General features: G+C 40.9%; 1 protein-coding gene across 1 annotated transcript in view; it reads left to right on the top strand.

Annotated features, from left to right (window-relative positions):
* Positions 1-23,982, top strand: part of Sntb1 (syntrophin beta 1) — a 259,198-nt gene that overhangs the window by 199,621 nt on the left and 35,595 nt on the right. The window contains exon 5 of the mRNA XM_028871905.2: positions 13,380-13,519. Within this exon, the coding sequence (XP_028727738.1) occupies positions 13,380-13,519 (140 nt within the window). The remainder of the gene's footprint in view (positions 1-13,379; positions 13,520-23,982) is intronic.

Genomic DNA, 23,982 nt, shown 5'->3' with positions numbered 1-23,982 from the left:
TTAGGTAGGAAAGGGAACTGTGTCAATGTGGTTAAGTTTACCATCTTAAGATTTCGGAGACTGTGCTGGATTGTCTATGTATCCTTAGCAGGGGGTGGGGGTGGACAGGGCATGTCAGAATTGAGAGAATTTTGAAAACATAGTCACAAAGAGCAAAGGGAGCAAAAATAACAAAATGCTGCCTCAAGAGCCAAGGGATGAGGGAGACTCTGAAAGGTGTGAAAGTTAAGGAAACTCACCTAAAGCTTCCAAAGGAGACCAGCCCTGTCTAGACCTTCGCTCTAGGGCTTTTGACTTCCATAACTAGAAAATAGAGCTGGGTGGTGATGGCACATGCCTTTGATCACAACACTAGGGAGGCAGAGGCAGGTGAATCTCTGAGTTCAAGTTCAATCTGGTCTATGGAGTGAGTTCCAGGACAGCCAGGACTCCACAAAGAAACCCTGTCTCAAAAAACAAAAACAAACAAAGAAAAAACCCTAAACAACAAAAACAGAAAATAGGAAAACAATACAGCAGTTTCTAAAAACAATGTAAGTTCACATACAAGCATCCATCTCCCTGCCTTCTCTTCAAATATTGGAAGGTTGGGCAAGGGCACATGCTTGTGACCCCAGCACTTGGCAGGCCAACGCAGGAGAATTCGGAGTTCAGTGGTCTTCTGACATCTGGTTCTCAGTCATTGCCCTACCTTGTGACTCCTTGTCTATGAGAGTCACAGACCTACTGCAGAAGTCAGGGTTTTGTAACCAGTATTTCCTCGGCCATGAGCTATATTAACTTCCTATAGGTACAACTAGGTAAAAAAAAAAAAAAAAAAAAAAAAAAAAAAAAAAAAAAAAACCTTTGCAGTAATAAAGAAATATTCCACCGTAGTCCCTTAGCCTGCCCTACCCAAGTGTCCTATGCTGTTGAACATTTGTGACGTGTGTTTTCTGTAAAACCGCTCAGCCCACTATGCTACACTAGCTCTCAGTGGACGCCCAAACGATGGAGCTGGGGTAAACACCCCCAGTGAAGAGAATGGTACGCTAAAATAACAACACAACAAATGCAAATCCAATTCAGAATGTTTCGCCTCCTTCAGGGAAGAAGCCACCATCAGCAGATTATTCCTTCGATTTTTTTTTCAATGAGGAGTAAACATAAGCAACTAATTTAGTCACTCTTCATGTTATAAATAGAGACATCCCTGAAGGCTGGTGAGTCACTTACACCTTAGTCTTGAATTACTTTAATCAGATGTGAGGCTTAGGGAATAAAGAGCTTTGATTACCAAGAAAGGAATTTAGGAACTTGGACCAAACTGCTGTCTGCTCAGAGTGTAACCCCATGTGCCAAGAAATGAGAAAGAAAGACAGACTGACAGGAAGGCCCTCAGGGGAGGCATGGCATGCTGCCTGGCTGCTATGAGCTGGGTCCTCTGTACTCCAGCCTGCAGGGCGCCATCCTTCTGGGTTCCCAGCTGTCTTCTGCCCACAGTTTTCATGATATTCCCACATAATTCCTCATTTTCTTCTTGTGGGAGGCAGTTTATGGTCTGGAAACAGCACAAGTTTTAACTACAAGAATGCACACCAGTGGCTTTATAATGATAAGCTTTTAACCTTGGCTGTGAAATGAGTTTTCAGAAACATGATTTCTTCTGCTGCTAAATGGAGATGAGTAGTCAATGCCTCAAAGGGTTGGTAAAATAGCATGGCGCTTGCATTTGCATGCTAAGGTTGCCGGACATAGAACTGGATGGCTTAGCAAGAGAAACTTGTCTCTCAGTTTTAGAAGCTAAAAAATCTAAGGTCAAAGTGCTGACAAAGTGTTTTCCTTTTAGGACTATGAAAAAGATTCCTGTGTTTCTTTGCTAGCTGCTGGTCACCACGAGATGGCTGGTGATCTTCGGCTTGAACATGTACCCCCCCCTTTTCCGTCTCAGTGTTCACACATTTGTGTATGTTTGTGTTCACAATTCCTCAGTACACATAAAATTTTGGATTAGGGAACCTGCAATGGTGAATACAGATTGTCAGCTTGATGGAGTTTAGAATCATGCTGGAAACAAATCTCCAGGAATATCTATTAGGGATTTCCTAGATTAAGTTTATTGAGGTGGAGACGCCCTCGTGAAATGTGAATGGCACCAATCTGTGGCCTGAGGTCTACGGTGAAATATAATAATGGAAGAGAGCTGAGTACCAGTTCATTCATTGCTCCCTGATTCCTGGCTGAGGACGCAACATGACTAACCGGCTGCTTTATGCACCTGCTGCCGTGACTTCCTCACTGTGATGGACTGTGTCTCCTTTAACTGTAAGCTGAGACACCATTCCTCACCTAAGCTGATTCTTGCTGGGCATTGTGTTACAGTGTGGTAACTAAGATGAAGTCCAATATAGCTCTGTAGAAACTCATCCTAACTTGATGAAGTACATCTACAAAGACCTTCACAATCTGAGGCTTACAATTTCAGCTTATGCATTTGGGTGGGGGCAGGCAGAACACAATTTAACCCATCACTGTGCTGGTCTCTCTTAAACCCCTCTACCTCTTACCCTTCTTTGATAAACGGAATTATTGTCCTGTTGCAGACCTTTAAGTCCCCAGCTTTATATAACTCAATGCAATGAATATGAGAAGTTCTCTCTAATTTCTCTCTAATGCTTCTTCTCTCAACTGCCCTTCTAACTTACTATTGTTTTCGGAAGATGCAAAGATTTAACAAATTGTAAGCAATACCAACCTTGGTTCAGTAATATCATATAACTCAGGCAGAGCACAGTTTTGAAATTTACCTTTGGACTTTTCCTGGGGAAAGAATAAGCTGAATAAAAATGAGTAAACAAGATTCAAAGGGAATGTTTACGGGTTTGAAAGAATAAGCCATTGTTAAGTATCCAAAGGAAAGTCTCTTCCTACATGCCACAGGGCTTTATTTCACACACCTGATGTCTAAAGCTAGCCAAAGGAAGTGGCCGCATCCTGCAGGAAACCCCAGGATGTTTCCAGGTGGTCCTGGGCACTGACAGTGGGTGGCAAACACATATTTGACTCTGAACAGGATAGCTGCTGAGATTTTTTTTTTTAAAGGGCTGAAGCTAAGTAACAAAGGAAGAGGCTTGCCATGGCAGGCAGGTAGAAATGCAAAAAAGCTGGGTCTGGGCGATGAAGAGGATTGGATGGCCATGGGGGCTTCTCTGGAAGGACCAAGTTTCTAGTGGTGAGGTCAGTGCCATCAGGTTGAATGCACATAAACTGTTCAAAGTGTGGATGGAAAAATGGATACATGGCAGCACCCATTTTAGAGTCCTCGCTCACGGCCAGGATTTCTCTCAGAATATAGTGGTTTGGAATAGGATTTCGGACAATATAGCAATCTGTCGGTTCTGTTTGTTAGTGTTTCTGACCTAGTTTCATATGAAGTGTTACTAACAAAAACCATTTATTAACAACACTGAACTGTAGCATGAATCCTAATTGGTCTTATTAAAAACCCAGAGCCAGGTATTGGGGTAAATACTGAAAGATCAGAGAAGCAGAGCATCCAGCCACTAGAGAGACTTCTTACCTCTACCTAATCCTCAGCTGAGAGGCTGAGCTCCTGTCTCCTCCTGCCTTGTATTCCTCTCTCCGTCCAGCCATATCACTTCTTGTCTCAACCTCCCTAGTGCTGGAATTAAAGGCCTGTGTGCCTCCTAAGAACTGGGAGCAAAGGTGTGAGATCCCAAGTGCTGGGATCAAAGGTGTGTGCCACCACTGCCTGACTTTTATGACTAACAAAGGCTCGCTTTGCCCTTTGATCTTCAGGCAAGCTTTATTTGTTAGAGCATACACAAAATATCAGCACACTGAAAAGGGGGCCAAATTTCAATAGATGCTTATAGGCAGATCCAACATTTTAACAGGAATTTTCTGTATGCAATTCATGCTTGAAAACAAGATAATTGACCAAAAAAAAAAAAAAAAAATCTCATGATATCTTAAAGTTTGCAATTTTGTGACAGGGCACATTCATAGCTTGCTTAGGGTGCATGCATACGATAGGTTTGTCATGTCTTGTTGTAGAATCTGATCTACGGGGTATGTCTTGCTCACCCTCTGTACACTCCAGGATACTAGTCAGCAAAGGGAGGCAATGGGCAAGCTAGGATCAGCCCAGTGCATGTGTTCTGGCTTTGTCATTGCAGACTTGATGTAAGGAATGGTGACCAATGTTGTGGGATATTTGTATACTGTTTGAATATGTATTACTGAGATTGGTTTAATAAAGAGCTGAATGGCCAATAGCTAGGCAGGGGGTATTGGCGGGACTTCTGGGCAGAGAGAAAGGAAGCAGGAGATGAATCCAGGCATGCATCAGTCAGATCTCAATGAGACATGGAGGGAGTCAGACATACAGAATGAAAGAAAGGTAAAAGGTCATGATGCAAAGTGTGGATTAATATAAATGGGTTAGTTTAAGTTATAAGAGCTACTGGGACAAGCCTAAGCTAAGGGCAAGCTTTCATAATTAATAACTCTCTATGTCATTATTTGGGCACTGGCTGGCAGGACAGAGAAAGACTTGTTACAGACCATAGACAAGGGCTACAGATGAATGTAACTACGCTTGTTGCTAAAACAGATTTGAATATGGTTCCTATATTGGAATAATCAGGTTACTGATACCTCTGTACCTGAAGGGAAGTTAATTTGACTAAGGTGGGCAGAGGGACAGAAAGGAGGGGGATATCACTCCTCCCCATATATAGTAAGTGCTCAGCAAGGCTGCCACTCTGTTTTTAAGTGGCAGGAAGACAGCTAATGGATGACCCTCTTAAACTTACAACAAGCCACAGTCTCAGGCAGAAGGGTCTGAGGTATTAGTCCTATTTCACTATTTATCCTGAACTCACAGGTGGATATGGAATAATACAGATAGGATGTGTGTGTGTGTGTGTGTGTGTGTGTGTGTGTGTGTGTGTGTGTGTGTAAGAACAAGCACAGAATGTGCTGTGACATCAGTGGTAAGCAGATGAGACCAGGTGTGGAGAGGCCAAGTTCTACGTTGACACAGCCCTGTGTAGCGACTCTGCTGAGCTCCCCACCTCATCTTCCTGTGATGCCATTCAGTGAGAGGAGATGGAAAAACAAGCTGCATGCCTATCTCAATGGATATGTGCTCTGCTCTGAGGTTGGCTTCATTATGAAATCCCACAGGGCACGGCATTACTCTTAATAGAGCCACCAAAGGTCTCTGTTGGAGTACATTAGCATCTGACTTTCTCATACTCAGTCCATAAGACAGTTCATAAGAAATCAACTCTGTTTGCAAGTGTGTAGGGGCATAAACACTCCTGCAGATGCAGCGGGTTCCAGTCCCTTTCTTAGAATGGATTCCCTGTCTCTGCTCTTCCCTAAGAAGTCTGGGAATAGGGTGCTGTGGGTCCCAAAGATTCCAATGATCTTATGACCTTGTTTATTAATGGTAACACCCGAGTCTTTGATCAGTACCCTCTTCTCAGCAATCTCAGGAGAAGCTGTGTTTCTTTAAAATGTTTTATTATAATATTTAATCAATTAAGTTAGCAATGCTTGTTCATGGTTTATTATAAACTAATGAAAGAAAACTACTTAAAATTCCATTCTTGATGGATAATTCTTCTGTGTGGATGTCTTATGAAAATAAAAGGTTTATTGTAATGTATTACCCTTTGGGAAGCTGCTTTTTCCAAGCAACAGTACCTAATTCTTTTTCTCCCTTAAGAAATGACTGTACTATGGATTAGTTTACATTTTCTAGATTTTACATAAATGGAGTTATATACCATATATAGTTTAGATATGGCTTATTTTACTCTGCAAAATGATTTGAATTCATCTATGTTATAGTACACATGAATAGTTCATTCTTTGTTTTTGTTTTGCCTCTTTCCCCATTATGTAGATATATAGCATTTGATTATATATTCACCTATTGATAGACATTTGGGTTCTGGGGAACAGAGATATTTAAAATAAGATTATGACGAATGTCCCTATGTGGTTGGGTGGCATGTTAGCTACTTTTCTTGTTGGAAGAAAATCCCTGTCAGAAGCAGCTGAAGGAAGGGTTGTATGTTGGCTCACACCCCTTTGTGGTGGAGCAGGCGTAGCAACAGGAACCTGAAGCAGCTGGCCACGGTGTGCCCACAGGCAGGAAGGAGAGAGAGGTGGATATCGATTGGTCATACATGTGGTATCTCTTTTTCGTCCAGTCTTGACCCACAGCCCATGGGATGGTGCCGTCCCCATTCCAAATGGGTCTTCCCTCCTGAGCTAAACGTCTCTGGAAATACTATTGTAGACATTCTCAGGGGTGTGGCTTCTGGATGATTCCAAGTCAGTCACCAAGTTACGGTGAAAATTAACCATCACGTACTGTTAATTAAAATATATGGTCATATGTTTTAATTTCTCTTGACTCGACACAAGTGTGAGTAGCTGAATCAAATGATACATGTATGTTAAACTTTCAAAGAAATTTATAAACTATTTTCCAAAGGTATGCATTCCAACCAAGTATATGATAATTTCAGTTGCTTCACACCCTCATCAACACTTGGTTTGAACAAAACTTTCCTGTACCTTCTTTTTCCAGTTGTTATTCCTGTCTTCTGTGACTAGTGTGCTGCACATGTGTGTGTGTGTGTGCACAAGGGCACATGTGCATGTGTGTGTGTATGTGTGTGTGTGTGTGTGTGTGTGTGTGTGTGTGTGTGTGTGTGTGTGTGTGTACATGTGGGGGCCAGAAGTCAGCATCAGGTAGTTTTAGCACTCTTAACTTTAATTTTTTAGACAACATCTTTCACTGAACCTGGAGCTCACTGATTGTCCAGACTAGTTGGCCAGTGAGCCACAGAACTGCTGCTTCTGCCTCCCTTGCACTAGGATCACAGGCCCAAACATCGCATCTGGTTTTTAACCTGGGTGTGGGGAATCTGAACTCAGGTCCACAGCAAGTGTTGTACGGCTAAGTCATCTCCCCAGGTGCCCCCTTTTCCTTTACATTTCAAGTTGTCCTTTCTGATGTCTCGTTTTCCTTTGCATTTAACTGTCCACATCTCTGGCTCCTTATGCTGTGTCTTATGGATTGTTTAGCCTAGAAGAAGTTGGAGGTGTGACTGACCTTCCCGAGCGCTTTGCCTGTGTTCCGTCTTTAACACCCTCCCCGAGAGTTGTTGGTACAGGGGTTAATTACCTGGTGTCTGTGAAGCATTTCAAAGTTGACAAATGCTGATTATTATTACACTGGTATCTCGTCCTTTGTTCCAAACAGCTGGCAACTTGAGGTGAAGCAGACAAATTGAAAAATAGTCAAGATAACCGGCATCTCCAATTCAAATGCTGCTAACCACTTTTCCAGAGCTTCCCCTCTTGCCGTCAGTCACTGTCCCTGCACGTGGACCATCCTTTCTGAGCTGCCTAAGTAGGAGAGAAAGAACTTCAAGGAGAGACATGAAGTGTAGGAAGCAATTGAAGTCCCCAGTGGGTGTACGTAGTTTAACCTCCGCATGGCCATGCCAAGTATCCCACACCCATCGGAGTGGCAAAACCTTCCCCCGATGAGGCTTAGAGAGTTAGCAAAGCCTTCTTCGGGTCCAAATGTGATTGCTGATAGTGTGTATAGAAAATATCCACCATAGCTTTCCTCCTTCAGATGTTTAAACTTGGAAGACTGCTCCCCTGTATAGACTGTGCCTACAGAGACAGGCTAAACCTGCCTCTTGGTTCAGCTGTGTATAATAACCCCACCCCTCTTGTTTAGCTGTGTGTAGTAACCACGTCTCCCTGTTCAGCTATATATGATAAACACACCGCGCTTCCTGGGTGCTCCAGCTCCTCCACCAGAGAACCCAGTCCACCTGATCCCCACTTTTCTGTATGTCCATGTGTCTGTCCCTTCTTCGTTCCCTCACCGCCCCAGTTAGGTCAGTCCCGGAAGCCATGCAGAGTTCGGTGCATGGACAGGAGAACACTTCCAGTGTTAACTGTACCTCTCTCTCTCTCACTTCATCTTCACAAAGTGTGCAGGAGGCCATTTTCAGCATGTGATGACTCTGAGGATGAGTCTCCCTGGGAGTTCAGGACTCTGTTCATATCCTCCCCACTGGGAAGTGGCAAAGCCAGATTTGGAAGCTAGCCTTTCTTGACTCCAAAGATCGTGAGCTTGTTCTACCACCTCTGCTCAAGCAGGAAGTGGAAAATGAGTATTGGGAAGACCGAGGCAGAGGAGAGAGAAAAAGAGACTCAAAACAAAGAGTGATAAAGCGAGACTCTTTATGACTGATGCAGAGACTTTTAAATAAAAGGAAAAATTTAGCTTTGAGGTAAGGGTGCTTGCTGCCAAGGCTAAAGATTTGAGTTCAATCCTTGAGTCCTACATTGTGGCAGGAGAGAAGCAATTCTCTGAAGTTATTCTCTGACCTCTACAGGTATAGACACACACACACACACACACACACACACACACACACACACACACACGAAGGAAGGAAGGCAGGCAAGACAGGAGGGAGGGAGGGAGGGAGGGAGGGAGGGAGGGAGGGAGGGAGGGAGGGAGGAAGGGAGAGAGGGAGGGAGGAAGTTAACTTTAAATATAATTGAGCATTGAGCTGTGAAGGCCACTATCACTAACTCAGACCTGCCTTGTCATTTGGCCAATAGGGATATTAAGTCAGGGAAGGAAAACATTCCTTGTTCTAATCCACCCACATCCTGAACCTGACATTGCTATCCTTACTTAATGTAGTAATAAATCTAGCAAACACTAGGATTTGCCTGCTTACTGTGCTAGGCACTTTGTTAAGCCCTTCATGGGTGTTATTAATGATTCCTTTAATCTTGAAGATTCTGACTATTTGTGTTAACAGTAACCACCTTTTTTAAGGAAATAACTTCAAAAGTTTTTGGTAAAACTTTCATTTTGGAATCAACGATTAGTGTGCATGTTCTGTGTTTCATAGGTGACAAGGTCAGTGTCTTCTATTCCAGGATTGATAGGAACCACCCAGGGGTGTGGGATTAAGACTTAAAGTCAATGAAGAGTCTGCACCCTCCTGGCATAGAACCCCACACCAGCTGCCTGTGTTTTCCATAACGTTCTATGGCTTCCAATTTAATCAAAACAGAGGACCCAAGTTTATAAAGTTTGCAACCCCCGATTCAGACTTTTGGGACCCACTGGGAATGGAGCCCCAAGACTTTCACTTGCCACAATGTTTTCTAGTCACTCTCACCACCCCTCACATACTTGGTACTAGTTTGCAAACCTGTCCTCTGATGCGCTGCGGAAGTGAAAATGATTCAGCTCACTGGCACACTGCTTCCAAATGACTGCACCGGGGAAGGTCTTCCTATCTCTGTTCCTTCTCTTTCTTTATTGGAAATGCAGTAAGGGCTTCAGAAACTGATGATTACAGCATCCAAAGCAGAACGTGGGTGGGGTGGAGATGGACACTGTTGTATCTATTTCAGACATGACATCGTGTTTTAATAAAATGTAGACCCCCCCCCCGTAGAATGGTTGTATTGGCATTGAGCTGTCTTTGGGTGCTAGAAAAACTAGATTTCTAATAGAAGCTGTCACGAGAACAGCAGCACAAACACTTGAGCCAAACAACAATAACAACAACAATTGGGCTTCCAGGACTTCAGTCGAAGGCTCATGTAGAACAAGTTAGGTTTTTCAAACTCCCATTCTATTTTCCTTCCGTGGGTATGGTGTGTACATCTGCGGCATATCTAGTGAGGAGCATATGCATGGGGGTGCACACAAATGATCCCAAGGACATTGGGTGTCTTCTTCAATTGTTCTCTGCTCTCTTTACTGAGGCAGAATGTCTTGTTGAACCTGGAGTACACCTGGCTAGTCCAGCTAGCCATCTCATCCCTGAGATTCCTTGGCCCTGCCCTCTGAATGCTGGGATTATAGGTGGCTTCCATGCCTACTCTGCTTCTGTGTGGCCCTAGGGATTAAAACTCAAATCCTCACACTTGCACAGCAAATGCTTTACCCATCCTGTCTATCCACAATGCCATCTCTCTGGCACACAAAATCTTGTTCTTTACTATGGCTTTTTTTTTTCTCTTGCAAAGTCAATCGTTACCATGGTTACCATGACAACAGAGGGATGGAGGGACATAGCTGTAGTGGGTAGCCGTTCCAGTCCAAGACCCAAAAGAGACAAAACAACGGTCAGGCCAAAAAGGGCCGTGGCCATGTGCAGCCAATCCGCTGCACAAACTGTGCCCAATGCGTGCCCAAAGACAAGGCCATTAAAAAGTTTGTCATTCAAAACATTGTAGAGGCCGCTGCTGTCAGGGACATATCCGGAGCCTCAAAGGGGGTGGTATTTCCAGGTCAAAGTTGGAACGGCTACCCACTACATATAGCCCTTCAGAGTTTTCTCACGGCGTATTTTAAGAGATCTACATAGATAGCTTGAATAAACCATAAAATGTGTAGGGCTTTGGAATGACTCAAACCTACACATACCACTGGACACATTGCTGTGTCACTGATCCTGTGGGTGCAGAAGTTGGCATGCCAGCATTGATCTTTACTACCCAGGTTCATTCTGCAAACTTCCAATTGTCTCTGAAGAATTGTGATTTTTTTTCATGTTCACATTTAAATGACTGATTGCGGTCAGCATTAATGGATCAGATCTGACTAGGTAAGTAAGATAGCCACACTGGGAGGATCATTTTGTAACTTCTCCAGTCCTACTTAATGATCTGGAAAAGTAATTTACTAGGTTTAATGTAGAAGCTGGAAAAATTTATTTCAGTCCCCTCCCCCTACCACAACTTATTGCCTCCAGATATATAGCTTATTCACCTTGTGAAGACTGGTACTTCTCCTTCTCAATCTATTTTGATCTTTTGCAGATGTTCTTGCTCTGTTGTGGGAAAGTCTTACAAAATCAATAAGATAAAGGTAGATATTTTTAGTTTGCATAAAATATACACAGGGAGAGAAGATGAGCCAGCAGTCATTCACATTCGAGTATAAACAGCTTTACAAATATTAAGATGGGGATGCTCTTTAGAAAGCAAGCTTTTGTTTGGAATTGATGCAAGGCAGTGGATTGAAAACTGAAGACGAGTTCTTTCTGTGAAGGGGTCTTTGGAAAAGAAGAGAGAAGATATTTAAATTATTGGTATAAAAGGTATTGTTTATTTATCTTATAATTTTTTTCCCAAGGAAAGACATTGTCTTCATTATATTCATTCCATTTCCAAGGAACACCTTTTCAACATGATTTTTGTTTAAGATAAGGTGGGCCCACCACAATATCTCTATTTACCATCTGCCAGCTGCTAAACACATCACACTCACTGTCCCATTTAATCACCTGAGTAGCGTCGGGAGTCAGAGCTACTCAGAAGGTATCTCCCTGGTGCTTGCTCTGTACCGCATTAAGCCTTCTACAGATTTTAACTCAACTCACCTATCTTCACACCATCTTCCGCGATGGATGCTAATAGTTGCCATTTTATAGACGCAGAAGCTAACATACAAAGGAATTGGATGACTGGCAGCTAGCCTGCTCTGGAGCAGGATGTGTGCTCTGGTTTCCCAGCTGCAGAATCGACATTGCTCACCTCTAGTGTACATGCGTTTGCCAGCAAGGACACAGAAGCAGCAGGAGTGAGAAACCCCAAAGATACACGACTCGGGGACACCAGAACTGTCCTCACGCCACCCAGAGAAGTTAGAACCTTCAACCCCAGCATCAAGTTGCACATTTTCTCTACTTTGGTCACTCATGACTAATGCACGGGCTGTAGTGCTGGTGTGAAAAACAGCGACATGTATGTGCCTCCCACTCTGTGCAGAGTTCACTCTGGCACTTAATATGACAATGAAGCCAGGTCTGCTAGTTAGTGTAAGCCTATCATCTCAGCCCTTAAAAGGCTGGGGCAGGAAGACCCAGCCTAGGTGAGAATCTGTCCCAAGGAAAAAATATATAATAATATATATTGTAGATTTGTAGATTATATAATATGGTGTGTGTGTGTGTGTGTGTGTGTGTGTGTGTGTGTGTGTGTGTGATTAGAATGAAAGGGTCAGAGAGACAAGATGGCTGAGCAGGTGAAGGTGCTCTCCTCTAACCTAAATTTGATCTCCAGAACCCACATGGCGGAAGGAGAGAACTGACTCCTGCAAACTGTCCTCTAACCTCTGCTTGCGTGCTAAATATCACATGGGTATAACAAATAAATAAATAGATAGATAGATAGATAGATAGATAGATAGATAGATAGATAGATAGATAGATAGATACCTTAAAAGAATGCAAGGTGGGGGAATGAACTGTCATATGAATTTAGCTCACTGCAAGGTTTCTTTGAGTTCTTACTAGACCTTGAGTATTGGTTTATGAGACCCCTCTCTGTACTGACAAGCTTATCACTGTCAAAGACAGTCTTTGACCTAATCTGGAGCAGTGCTTCTTAATCTTTAAGGAGCATACATGTCATCTGCACATCCCAATAAATGCACATCTGGGTGGGCCTGAGATTCCGCATTCTCAACAAGCTTAATCTGGGTCTCCAGAATCAAACTGGACAAAGGGCCCTTTCATGCACAGAAGAGCATTTAAGTTCAGGGGAATCAACACTGGGCCCAAAAGGAATGGTGATCTCTGCCAGTCTCAGCAATGGAAGGGATGCAGAAATGCATCTGGTCCAATTATCCAACTGATGCTTGCTGTCCTGTTGCTAGTCAGTCATCCTAGCCCTTGACCTAAGTAAGTATTCTGAATTGAGTGTTACTGAATAGTCAGTGGAAGAAGAGAAATTCTAAAGTGATGCTTAAGTCACAGGAGTGATTTAAGAGCAAGACTTAAGAGACTGCCTTTCTCATACCCAAATGAGGAGACATGTGCCTCTGCAGAATATTTTTCAGTGTCTTTGGATATATGTTCAAATTTTTTCATAATAAATGTGCTGTGCCAGAGCATAAAATGAGAGTGCTGATTCCCCCCAAGCATTTACCTCCCACCATGCAATAAAGATTGAGCGCTGACTGACAGGTGAGAACCAATGGCAGATGTGCAGCAGCTGTGCTCTTTCTTGGCTGTGTAGATAGCACATACCAGGCCCCTGGTATCAGATATCAGTTTTCAGTCATCAGGAGTCACTAGGATCACGCTATAGTTATTTCTTTATTATAGTATTTTCTTTATAGTTTATTTCTTTGTAGTTATTTACAGTTATTTCACACTATACATTTCTACTATTGAAGCCTGAACCAGAGACACTCATTTTGTTTGGTTCTCTAATTGAAGGGATGCTGATGTCTCTTTTCCCACTCATCCTTGTACTCCAGCTGTTTCACAGTTCTCTGCTTTCTGTTTCAGGTGCCAGGAGAGAGTGAGAAGCAGTGGAAAGCAGCCCTCGTTGTTCTGACTGAGAAAGATCTTTTAATCTACGACAGCATGCCACGAAGAAAGGAAGCCTGGTTCAGCCCGGTGCATTCATATCCACTTCTTGCCACCAGGTAGCCTTGGCTGTGGGTTTGGGAGATGTGTTGCAGGCTTGATGGTGCTTTAATCAATTATAATTATTTCAATATATTCAAATGTTGTCTAACGTATGCCCAGGGCTGAGAGCTCCTTAAGAATATAGGTACACGTTTGCTGGGAGCCATCCTGGCAGTGGACAGGTCCCAGCAGAGGATGTAAGGAGCTGGCAAGGGAAGGAGATGAGCCAGGCCATGGTAGTGGTGAGAATCTTGCAGCCTGACTGACTAGCAGCAGAGTACTTCTTTATTTATACAGAATTCAATAAGCAGGGATAGATTCATGTTGTTCCAAAACATAGATTATATCATTTTCATTTTTGGATGTGTGTTTCACTTCCTCTTGCTCATCTTTTAGTCATCACTAACAAACTGTGACAGAACACAGTTATCATTTTCAATCATTTTACCTCTAGTTTTGACATCATTAATAAATGATAACAGGATTATCATTTTTACTCATTAACTTCATAACACAATTTTTAAAAATCTAGAGGCATATGACAACCAGTTCTCAGGCTAGTAGCTTTGGTGGTTACAAGAACACTAGACCAACACAAAATCCTTCAAGCCAGCCCAGGCATTTTGCCATATCCCAACCAGTATATTATTACCTCTTAATGATCATAGTGCCCAAGAAAAATCTCAGGCCAAAGCTGCTACAGTTTTACTTAAATTCTGGCATAATACAATGTTTATATTTTATATATTTATAGAATTTGTCTATATATCTTATCCTGGCATTCTGTTATTCCTTGGTCATATAACACCACAGTGGTTCTGCATGTGCTAAATTTCCTAAGAAAGGAAAGTCCTGACATCTCATTCTTTTATCATCTTTCCATTCCATTCTTTGCTCATCAATGTAAGTCTCTGTATAAGGCAGAGGTAACTTCAGCCAATCTAACTTTGTTGCTGTATATGCCATGTGTAGATGTAATCAACAGTCTTATTAAATAAGAAACACAGAAACAATGTAAAAGAGAAAGCCGAGAGGTCAGAGCTCAGAGCTAAAATCCCACCCTTCCGCCTGCGGTGTCCCAGCTTCCCGAAAGAGGGCTACTTCCTGTCTGTACGTCTTTTTTTATAATATCATTGTTCTGCCTTCTCATTGGTTGTAAACCCAAACACGTGACTGCCTCGTCACTGTCTGAATGTACAGCCCCCTAGGTCTTAAAGGCATATGTCTCCAATGCTGGCTGTATCCCTGAACACACAGAGATCTATGGGATTAAAGGCGTGTGACACCACCGCCACACTCTGTCTATGGCTCTAATAGCTCTGACCCCCGGGCGACTTTATTTATTAACATACAATCAAAATCACATTTCAGTACAATTAGATTACAACCACATTTCCCCTTTTCTATTTTAATAAAAAAAAAAGCAAAAGGTTATAACTAACAAAAGAAAAACTATATACAAAAGTACAATAACTATATACAATATATACAAGTAATAAATACCTAACCAGGTATTTGACAAATCAGAAAAATAATTCCATTATCTATCCTATTTTGGTAAATCTAAGATGTATCTAATGCACTTTCTATCCTAATTAATTTTCAACTATAACTAACTAATCTTCAACCATAACTAACTAATCTTCAACTCCCTCAGAGACCCAAGAAGGGAATAATATTAGCTAACAAAAATAAAAACAGGAAGTGCATGCAAGCAACTTCCAAAAAATTTGTGAGTTGACAGAAACAGCCAGCTGCCTGGGCAGCCACCTGAGGTTTCTCCGCAGTGTTGGGGCATCATCTTCAGCCTATAAGCTTAGTGTATCTGACAGTCTCATTTGTGATGTAGGATGTACACAAGGTCAACAGTTCAACCTCACATTGGGTGAGAGCAGTCCACGTACCAGAAACACCTGAATTCCACTAGTGTCCTGTCATGATTCAGGATTTTAAATTCTGGAAATTGTTGACAGTTTTTAAATTCAGCTGTCCATTCTTCTTGGCTGTGTATATATGGCTTCATCTCAGCATCCCCTTCTTCTCCACATCCCTCTATTAAATGCCAGTCTACTTTCGAGAGGCATGAGCTTTCAGCTGCTGTTCCATTGTACAACAGAAGCCATCGGCCCTCTGCCTTTTAAGCTGCCTTCGAAGAAAAGGACACCGTACCTTTTCCGGATGCGAAGGCCACTTCAGGGATGGGGCCATATTGTCCTGGCCTCAGAAGATGCCTTTTGATAAAGCCATAACCACACTTGTTTTGGCAAGAATCAGTAGTCCCTTGTTTTGTGTTCTGTCTGTCCATTTTGTCCTGTTGATTCGAGGATACTTTGTTGTCCAGTGGCTAACTTTTGCCACAATGAAAGTTGACTCCATATGCAGTTTCTTCAATGCCCATATTTTCTCTGAAGTAGATTGGTACTGCCAGGAGCCGACATGTCTCAAAAAAGAAAAATTTTCTAAGTTATTAAAACATTTTAAATGCCATACAGATCTCTGAAGGGTTTGAAGATGACCTGTCTAAAACATCTCTGCTCAATTTTTAAAACATATCTAATATGACTACAAGTTCTATTGTAATGTCTAACTATTAACTTTCATTTCTTTATATCCTAATAGTTGATAATAATAACATTCAAGGATCAGAAATTTGCATTACATTGTTAAATGAATGGTATAAATACAATTAGAAATATACATATAGCATTTTCTAACAATATCAGTTTCAAATTTGTATACAATATAAAACAATTCAATCCAATGTAAAGTGTTAGTAATTGTCTTTTTCTTTCTTTCTTTCTTTCTTTTTTTTAAAAAAAGAACCTTAAATCTAATCTCCTTTGCTTAGCCTTTTTCTTAACCCTTGACAATAACTTGTAACCAACCCCCTAAATACTGAAAATTATCCCAGACCCAAAACCCATTAAAAAGACCAAAAAACCACCCGCCCCACACCACCTCTTTGGGAATGTGGGCGTTGTAGTCTTAAAATTGCTTCCTGCTGGGTATGGGCGAAGTTTTCTTTATCCTGAAAGAAAAATTTTAGGTTAATTGTCAAATTCTAGGAGAGGTAACTATATCCTTCATTATCCAGTCTGTGTATAATGCCAAAGTTCAGGGTTTATCTCAAGTCCTTATTCAAGTAGTCTTTGAGACTGGATCATCTCAGCTAGTCATCTCAAAATTGCTCTGAGCACCTTGTAGTTCAAAGCTGATCTGTGGATGATGTTTGTCAGCTTAATGATATTATTATTGTCCACGTGGAATTGTTGTTGTTGTGGGGCCCCATCTTCTTTCTGGAGACTTCAGTTGATGTTAGGCCTGGCCGTGATTTCCTGCAGAAAACTGATAAGAGACTCGAACACAAAAACATATATATGCAGCTAGCCTTTTTTCTAGAATTAGTTAGTACTCTATATGACCATTCATATCTTAACAAAGTTTAAAATGTATATATATATTAATCTTGTAAATTTTGATATAAAATTTATACTTTGAGAAAAGTTTAAAGAGTCAGAATGGAATCAAAGAGTTGAGATTAGTAATAGAATAGTCCCTTAATTAATTTGGCTTTTGTCCTGTACCATAGCAGAAGATGGCTCTTTTATTCTGGCATGATACAGGGAGTTTGCATTTTCCTTTTAACAACATGCTTGATTTTAAAGAAGGAGAGAGCCATTCTCCAACTCCAAAGTCAGCTTTAAATTTTAATTGAACTGGGACTATTAGAAAACCAATAGTGTTAAATCTTTAGAGAAAAGCAGAAACAAACATTTAGGAAGACATAAAATTTTTTAGATAATATATACCCATACATCGTTTCATTCTGTTTCTTGGGATAGATGATTTGTCCCTTTTCTTCAGTTGTCTCTTTTGTCCAGTGTTCTTCAGATTCCTTAACCTTCATTCTCCTAAAAGACAAAAACAAAAACCTTTCCCCAAGACTAATTTGGGGGATGTTCCTTTTTGGCAAGTTATTATCTGATTAAATGAAAAGGCATGTGTTACTGGTACAAGTTAGTTTAAATTGGATGTTCATGCTGGTTGATGAACTATCACCTCCTCAATTAAGAGGTCTCTCTTGTTCAAATCGAACCTTTATCAATTTTGATGGTACCCACAGCTTATCTTCTCCTGTAGAAACAAAAGCAAAACCTCGTCCCCAATGTAATACATACCCTGGTTTCCATTCTGAGGTCAGCACATCCTTAAAGTATATAGGCTGATTTAATTCTGTAGTTTTTTCTATTATCCAATGTCTCTCTGCAGCTGTTGTTCCTTTCTCATTGGCATTCAGAAAATTCAAAGTTAGAAGAGCATTATGCAGTCTATTTCTGGGGGTTTTTGTTACCCATTTCTGTTTATTTAGCATATCCTTTAGAGTTCTGTTTGATCTTTCTATAACTGCTTGACCTGTAGGATTATGTGGTATACCTGTAATATGCTTTATATTGTAATAAGCAAAAAACTGTTTCATTTTAACAGAGACATATGATGGAGCATTGTCAGTTTTGATTTGTGCAGGTATACCCATGATGGCCATAACTTCTAGCAAATGAGTGATTACAGAATCAGCTTTTTCAGAACTCAAAGCAGTTGCCCATTGAAATCCTGAATAAGTATCGATAGTGTGGTGTACATATTTCAATTTTCCAAATTCTGCAAAGTGAAACACGTCCATCTGCCAGATTTCATTTCTCTGAGTACCCTTTGGGTTACATCCTGCTGGTAATGGCATTTGATTGTAGAAGGAACAAGTAGGACATTTCTTTACTATTTCTTTGGCTTGTTGCCAGGTTATGGAAAAATCCTTTTTTAAACCTTTACTATTGATGTGATGTTTTTTATGAAATTCTGAGGCTTCCAGCACATTTCCTATCAATAATTTATCAATCTCATCATTGCCTTGTGCTAGAGGGCCTGGCAGACCAGTATGGCATCGAATGTGAGTTATATGTAAAGGATGATTCCTTTTCCTGATTGTATCTTGTAATTGAATAAATAGTGAAGTTAATTCTGAAGCATCAGGGATAAATTCTGCAGTCTCAATATGTAACACCACTCTTTCAGCATACTGAGAGTCAGTTACTATGTTGAGAGGTTCTGAAAAATCCATTAATACCAACAGAATAGCATATAATTCTGATTTTTGAACTGAATTATACGGACTTTGAACCACTTTACTTAAATTTTCTGATTTGTAACCTGCATTTCCTTCTTTGTTGGCATCTGTATAAAATGTACAAACTCCAGATATGGGTTTTTGCTGTACAATTCGAGGCAAGATCCAATCAGCTCTCTTTATAAGATCAATTCTATTGCTTTTGGGATATTTGCTGTTAATTTCTCCCAAAAAATTACTGAAAGCTCTTTGCCAAGGTTCACTTTCTGTCCATAATTTTTCAATGTCCTCCTTAGTTAATGGTACGACAATTTCTGCTGGGTCTATGCCTGCTAATTGACGAAGTCTCAATTTTCCTTTGTAAATCAAGTCAGAGATTTTTTCCACATAAGTTTTTAATTTTTTATTTGGTTTATTTGGTAAAAATATCCATTCCAATATAATATCTTCCCTCTGCATTAATATTCCAGTAGGAGAACACCTAGAAGGCAAAATAACCAAAATGCAATCCAGCTTTGGATCAATACGATCCACGTGTCCTTCATGCACTTTCTTTTCTACCAAGGCCAATTCTTTCTCAGCTTCAGGTGATAATTCTCTTGGACTATTTAAGTCCTTGTCACCTTCTAAGGTTTTGAACAAATTAGTCAGTTCATCATTTTTTACCCCAACAATAGTTCGTAGATGAGAAATATCTCCAAATAATCTTTGAAAGTCATTAAGAGTCTGTAGTCTATCTCTCCGAATTTGCACCTTTTGGGGTCTAATTTTTTGTAGCTCTATTTTATATCCTAAATAATTAATAGAATCTCCTCTTTGTATCTTTTCAGGAGCAATTTGTAATCCCCAGCAAGGCAAAATTTTCTTTACTTCTTCAAACATTATTTCTAAAGTATCTGCATTTGAGTCAGCTAGTAAAATATCGTCCAAATAATGATAAATTATAGATTTAGGAAATTTTTTACGTATCACTTCCAATGGCTGTTGTACAAAATATTGGCACAGAGTTGGGCTATTCAACATTCCCTGAGGGAGGACCCTCCATTGAAATCTTTTAACAGGTTGAGAATTATTATAAGTAGGCACTGTAAAAGCAAATCTTTCTTTGTCTTTTTCTTGTAAGGGTATTGAAAAGAAACAGTCTTTTAAATCAATAACTATGAGAGGCCATCCTTTTGATAACAGAGTAGGCAAAGGCATCCCAGATTGTAGAGAGCCCATTGGCTGAATTACTTTGTTAATTGCTCTAAGGTCTCTTACCATTCTCCATTTACCAGATTTCTTTTTAATAACAAATACAGGAGAATTCCAAGGGCTGGTTGATTCTTCAATATGCTGAGCATTTAACTGTTCTTCTACCAGCTCTTCTAAAGCCTGGAGTTTCTCTGTTGTTAAAGGCCATTGTTGGACCCATACAGGCTTGTCTGTTAACCATTTTAAAGGTAGAGCTGTTGGTGTCTTTAGAAGATCATCAGTTATTGTGCCCTGTTCTTGTATAATATGGATGGCTGGTGACCACTCATTAGAATAATATCTTCTAATATTTCTCTCAGTTACATGTGTTAGTTTATGATTTGTTTCTGAGATTGGAGGGATGTTAATCTGAGTATTCCATTGTTGCAACAAGTCTCGACCCCACAGGTTCATAGTTATGTTAGCCACATATGGTTTTAATTTTCCTCTCTGTCCTTCTGGACCTATACATTTGAGCCATCTTGCACTCTGTTTCACGTGAGATAATGTCCCAATTCCTAATAGTTGAACGTTTACCTCCTGAAGAGGCCAAGTTGGATGCCAAAATTCTGGTGCAATTATGGTAACGTCTGCACCTGTGTCTACCAGACCAGACAACAAAACACCATTTATTTTTATCGTTAATTTTGGTCTTTGTTCATTAATAGAAGTTTGCCAAAAAATTTTCTTTATGTTTTCTCCTGAATTTGCTATTCTCTCTGTTTCATCATCCTGACCAGAATGATTTATTCCAATTGGCATTTGGTTATTTAATCGCTCAGAGCAGGGATTTCCTCTATGGCTGCAGGAAAGGTTTGAACTGGATTTGCAACCGGGGCCTGCGTGAGGCCCCTCTGGGAGTTTCCCGAAGACTAAGGCAAAGGATTACCCTGTCTGTCCTTTGTTGATCTACATTCGTTGGTCCAGTGTTTTCCCTTACCACACCTTCTGCATACTCCAGAAGGAAGGGGCATTCTGTTGCCATTGTTCCTTGAAGAAACATTTTTTCTAGGAATGACCTGTCTACAGTCCCTTTTCAAATGTCCTTGCTTTCCACATCCAAAACATCTAACACTCCTCAAACCTTTTGAAATTACTTCTCCTACCCACGTATCATCATGCTCATCAGCCTCAACATTAATTGTTTCTCTAATCCAATCTTCCATAGGTGCAGATCTTGCCCTTAATGGCTTGATTATTCTTTTGCATGCTGCATTTGCATTCTCAAAGGCCAAAGATTCAATTATTGTCTTACCAGCTTCTGAATCCGAGACCATTCTCTTTACTGCTGAAGCCAGTCTTTGTAAAAAAATCTGTAAAAGACTCTTTTGGGCCTTGCATCACCTTTGTAAATGACTCAGATTTTTTTCCTGGTTCCTCAACTCTGTCCCATGCATTCAAGGCTGCCGTTCGACATAAAATTAGGGTTTGGACATCATATAAACATGTGTTTGTACTGAAGCATATTGGCCTTCTCCAATAAGCTGATCCTGGCAAACTTGTATTCCTTTATCCCTCCATTGTTTTTCTATGTTTTTAGCCTCCTCCTTAAACCAAGTCAGAAATTGAAGTTTCTGGCTGGGTTCCAGAACACCTTGTGCAATGTCCCGCCAGTCCTGTGGTACTATCCTATTATATGTTGACCAAGAGTTTAACATTTGCTTTACATATGGGGAATGCATGCCATAAGATACTATTGCCTCCTTAAACCTTTTTAAATCCAACATTTCAATTGGAGCCCAAATATTTTGTGTAGCCATTTGATCAGGCATCTGCTGTACAGTCACAGGATAAATTAAGGGTGACTGTGTGAAAACAGGCTTTCTTTCTGTAACCTTATGATCCAGACTTGAAACAACTTCACTGTTAGTTTCTTCTGTCTGAATTTTTGCAGGTTTAACAAGTTCTTCTAAAGCTGTTATCCTGGCACTTAAATTGACTATCTTTTTAAATATTAAAATGAGGATTAGCATAGTGATAAGGTGCATAATTCCACCAATACTAATATTATATAGTTGTTCCATTGTCAGACTGCCTAAAATTTCGAACAAAAACCAATTTTCTTCCAATGTACACATAAAACCCATTTTTTTTAATGTGGAAAAAAATTCTCTTTTAGATAGTTTCCTTTAAAATATCTGATATGTTATGACTTACCAAATCTGTGTAGAACAGTAGAAATCCGAGGGGATTTTCAAAACAGCCACCTAGTGTCCCAGGTGTAAATCCAAAGAGAAAGAGAGAGAGAGAGAGAGAGAGAGAGAGAGAGAGAGAGAGAGAGAGAACAAGAAAGCGTAGCTGGCTAAAGTTTAAATGCAGCCACGTGTTCCCTCTTGTGCCGAGTCAAGGCTTGGGTCTGGCTTCCTTAAGCTCTGACCACGTGCGTTGGCTTTACAGGCAGGGCCCTGTTCAGCAGGGCAAGTCTGAGTTGTTTGTAGCACCGGCTTTAAGCAAGCAGGATTTAAGCAAGCAGCTCACCGATAGTCCAGTCTGAGGTCAAGCAGACCTAGACCCAGGCTAAGAAGCCGACCGCCGCCTGCTGCCCCCTGCCCGGTCGGCTGCCGCTGGCCACCGCCGGCCACCTGCCGCCCTTGCAGGGAAAGTGGACCTGCCGCCAAGCCAAGCAGTTTTTAATGGATTCTTGTCACGTTGGGCGCCAGATGTAGATGTAATCAACAGTCTTATTAAATAAGAAACACAGAAACAATGTAAAAGAGAAAGCCGAGAGGTCAGAGCTCAGAGCTAAAATCTCACCCTTCCGCCTGCGGTGTCCCAGCTTCCCGAAAGAGGGCTACTTCCTGTCTGTACGTCTTTTTTATAGTATTATTGTTCTGCCTTCTCATTGGTTGTAAACCCAAACACGTGACTGCCTCGTCACTGTCTGAATGTACAGCCCCCTAGGTCTTAAAGGCATATGTCTCCAATGCTGGCTGTATCCCTGAACACACAGAGATCTATGGGATTAAAGGCGTGTGCTACCACCGCCACACTCTGTCTATGGCTCTAATAGCTCTGACCCCCGGGTGACTTTATTTATTAACATACAATCAAAATCACATTTCAGTACAATTAGAATACCACCACAGCCATGTAATTGTCTTTGAGTGTGTAGCAGGAAGACGCTTGCAGTCTGATCTGTGGTCAACTCCTCTAGCCCACTGAATCTTGTTGACCTTCTTGAGATTACTTTGTTTTGATTATGTTGTTCCTGATTAAGTACAGGGACAGATGTTTCAAGAATATCTCATAGCCTCATAAAGAGACATCTGGCTTCTTCATGTGTGTCACAACCTCCAAGGCGTAAGGAAGACTTTCAAGTAGATAAGGATATCTCCCTAAAAGTGGGAGGGGCAGTATGTTCAGGACTTTCCTGGATAAGCTTAGAAGCAGTACTCCAGAGAGAAGGCATAGATGATTCATAAGGAGTTTTCCATCAATCCAATATCCCTAAATTGTGCAAATAGTAAAAGTCTCCCAAGTGTAGCAGGAATCTTAAAAGTTCTTATTAATAAAATCAAACCTGAGGCCAGTTATTGGGGTGAATACTGGAAGGTCAGAGAGACAGAATAAGCCACAGCTATCTCACCTTGCCAATTCCTTAGCTGGTCTTGTCTCCTCAGACTGGAGGCCTCTGAGTCCTCATCCCAATGGCTCTCAGCTGAACTGCTGCTCGAAAGCCTGAAGCTTAACCAGCCAAATGCCTAACCAGCCAAAATGCTTAACCAGCCAAAATGCCTCTAGTTTCTTGCCCTCACGCCTTATATATCTTCCTGCTTTCTACCACCACTTCCTGGGATTAAAGGCTGGCTTTCTGGGATTAAAGGCATGTCACCATGCTTGGCTATTTCCAATGTGGCCTTGAACTCACAGAGAGCCAGAGGGATTTCTATCTCTGGAATGCTAGGATTAAAGGTGTGAGTGCCACCATTTTCTAGCCTTTGTATCTAGTGGCTGTCTGTTCTCTGACCCCAGATAAATTTATTAGAGTACACAATATTTTGGGGAACACAATACCCCCACATCTCCTCTCTTTTTGTCTAAAATTAAAAAAGCTTATAACTAATACAAGAAAAACTATCTTCAATAAGTATATGCAATATACAGTCAAGATTACATTAACAATGT

Source organism: Peromyscus leucopus, chromosome 20 (genome assembly GCF_004664715.2).
Source record: "Peromyscus leucopus breed LL Stock chromosome 20, UCI_PerLeu_2.1, whole genome shotgun sequence".
Taxonomy (NCBI): Eukaryota; Metazoa; Chordata; class Mammalia; order Rodentia; family Cricetidae; genus Peromyscus; species Peromyscus leucopus.
Note: the sequence above shows the minus strand (reverse complement) of the source record. Positions and strands in the feature narration are given on the sequence as shown.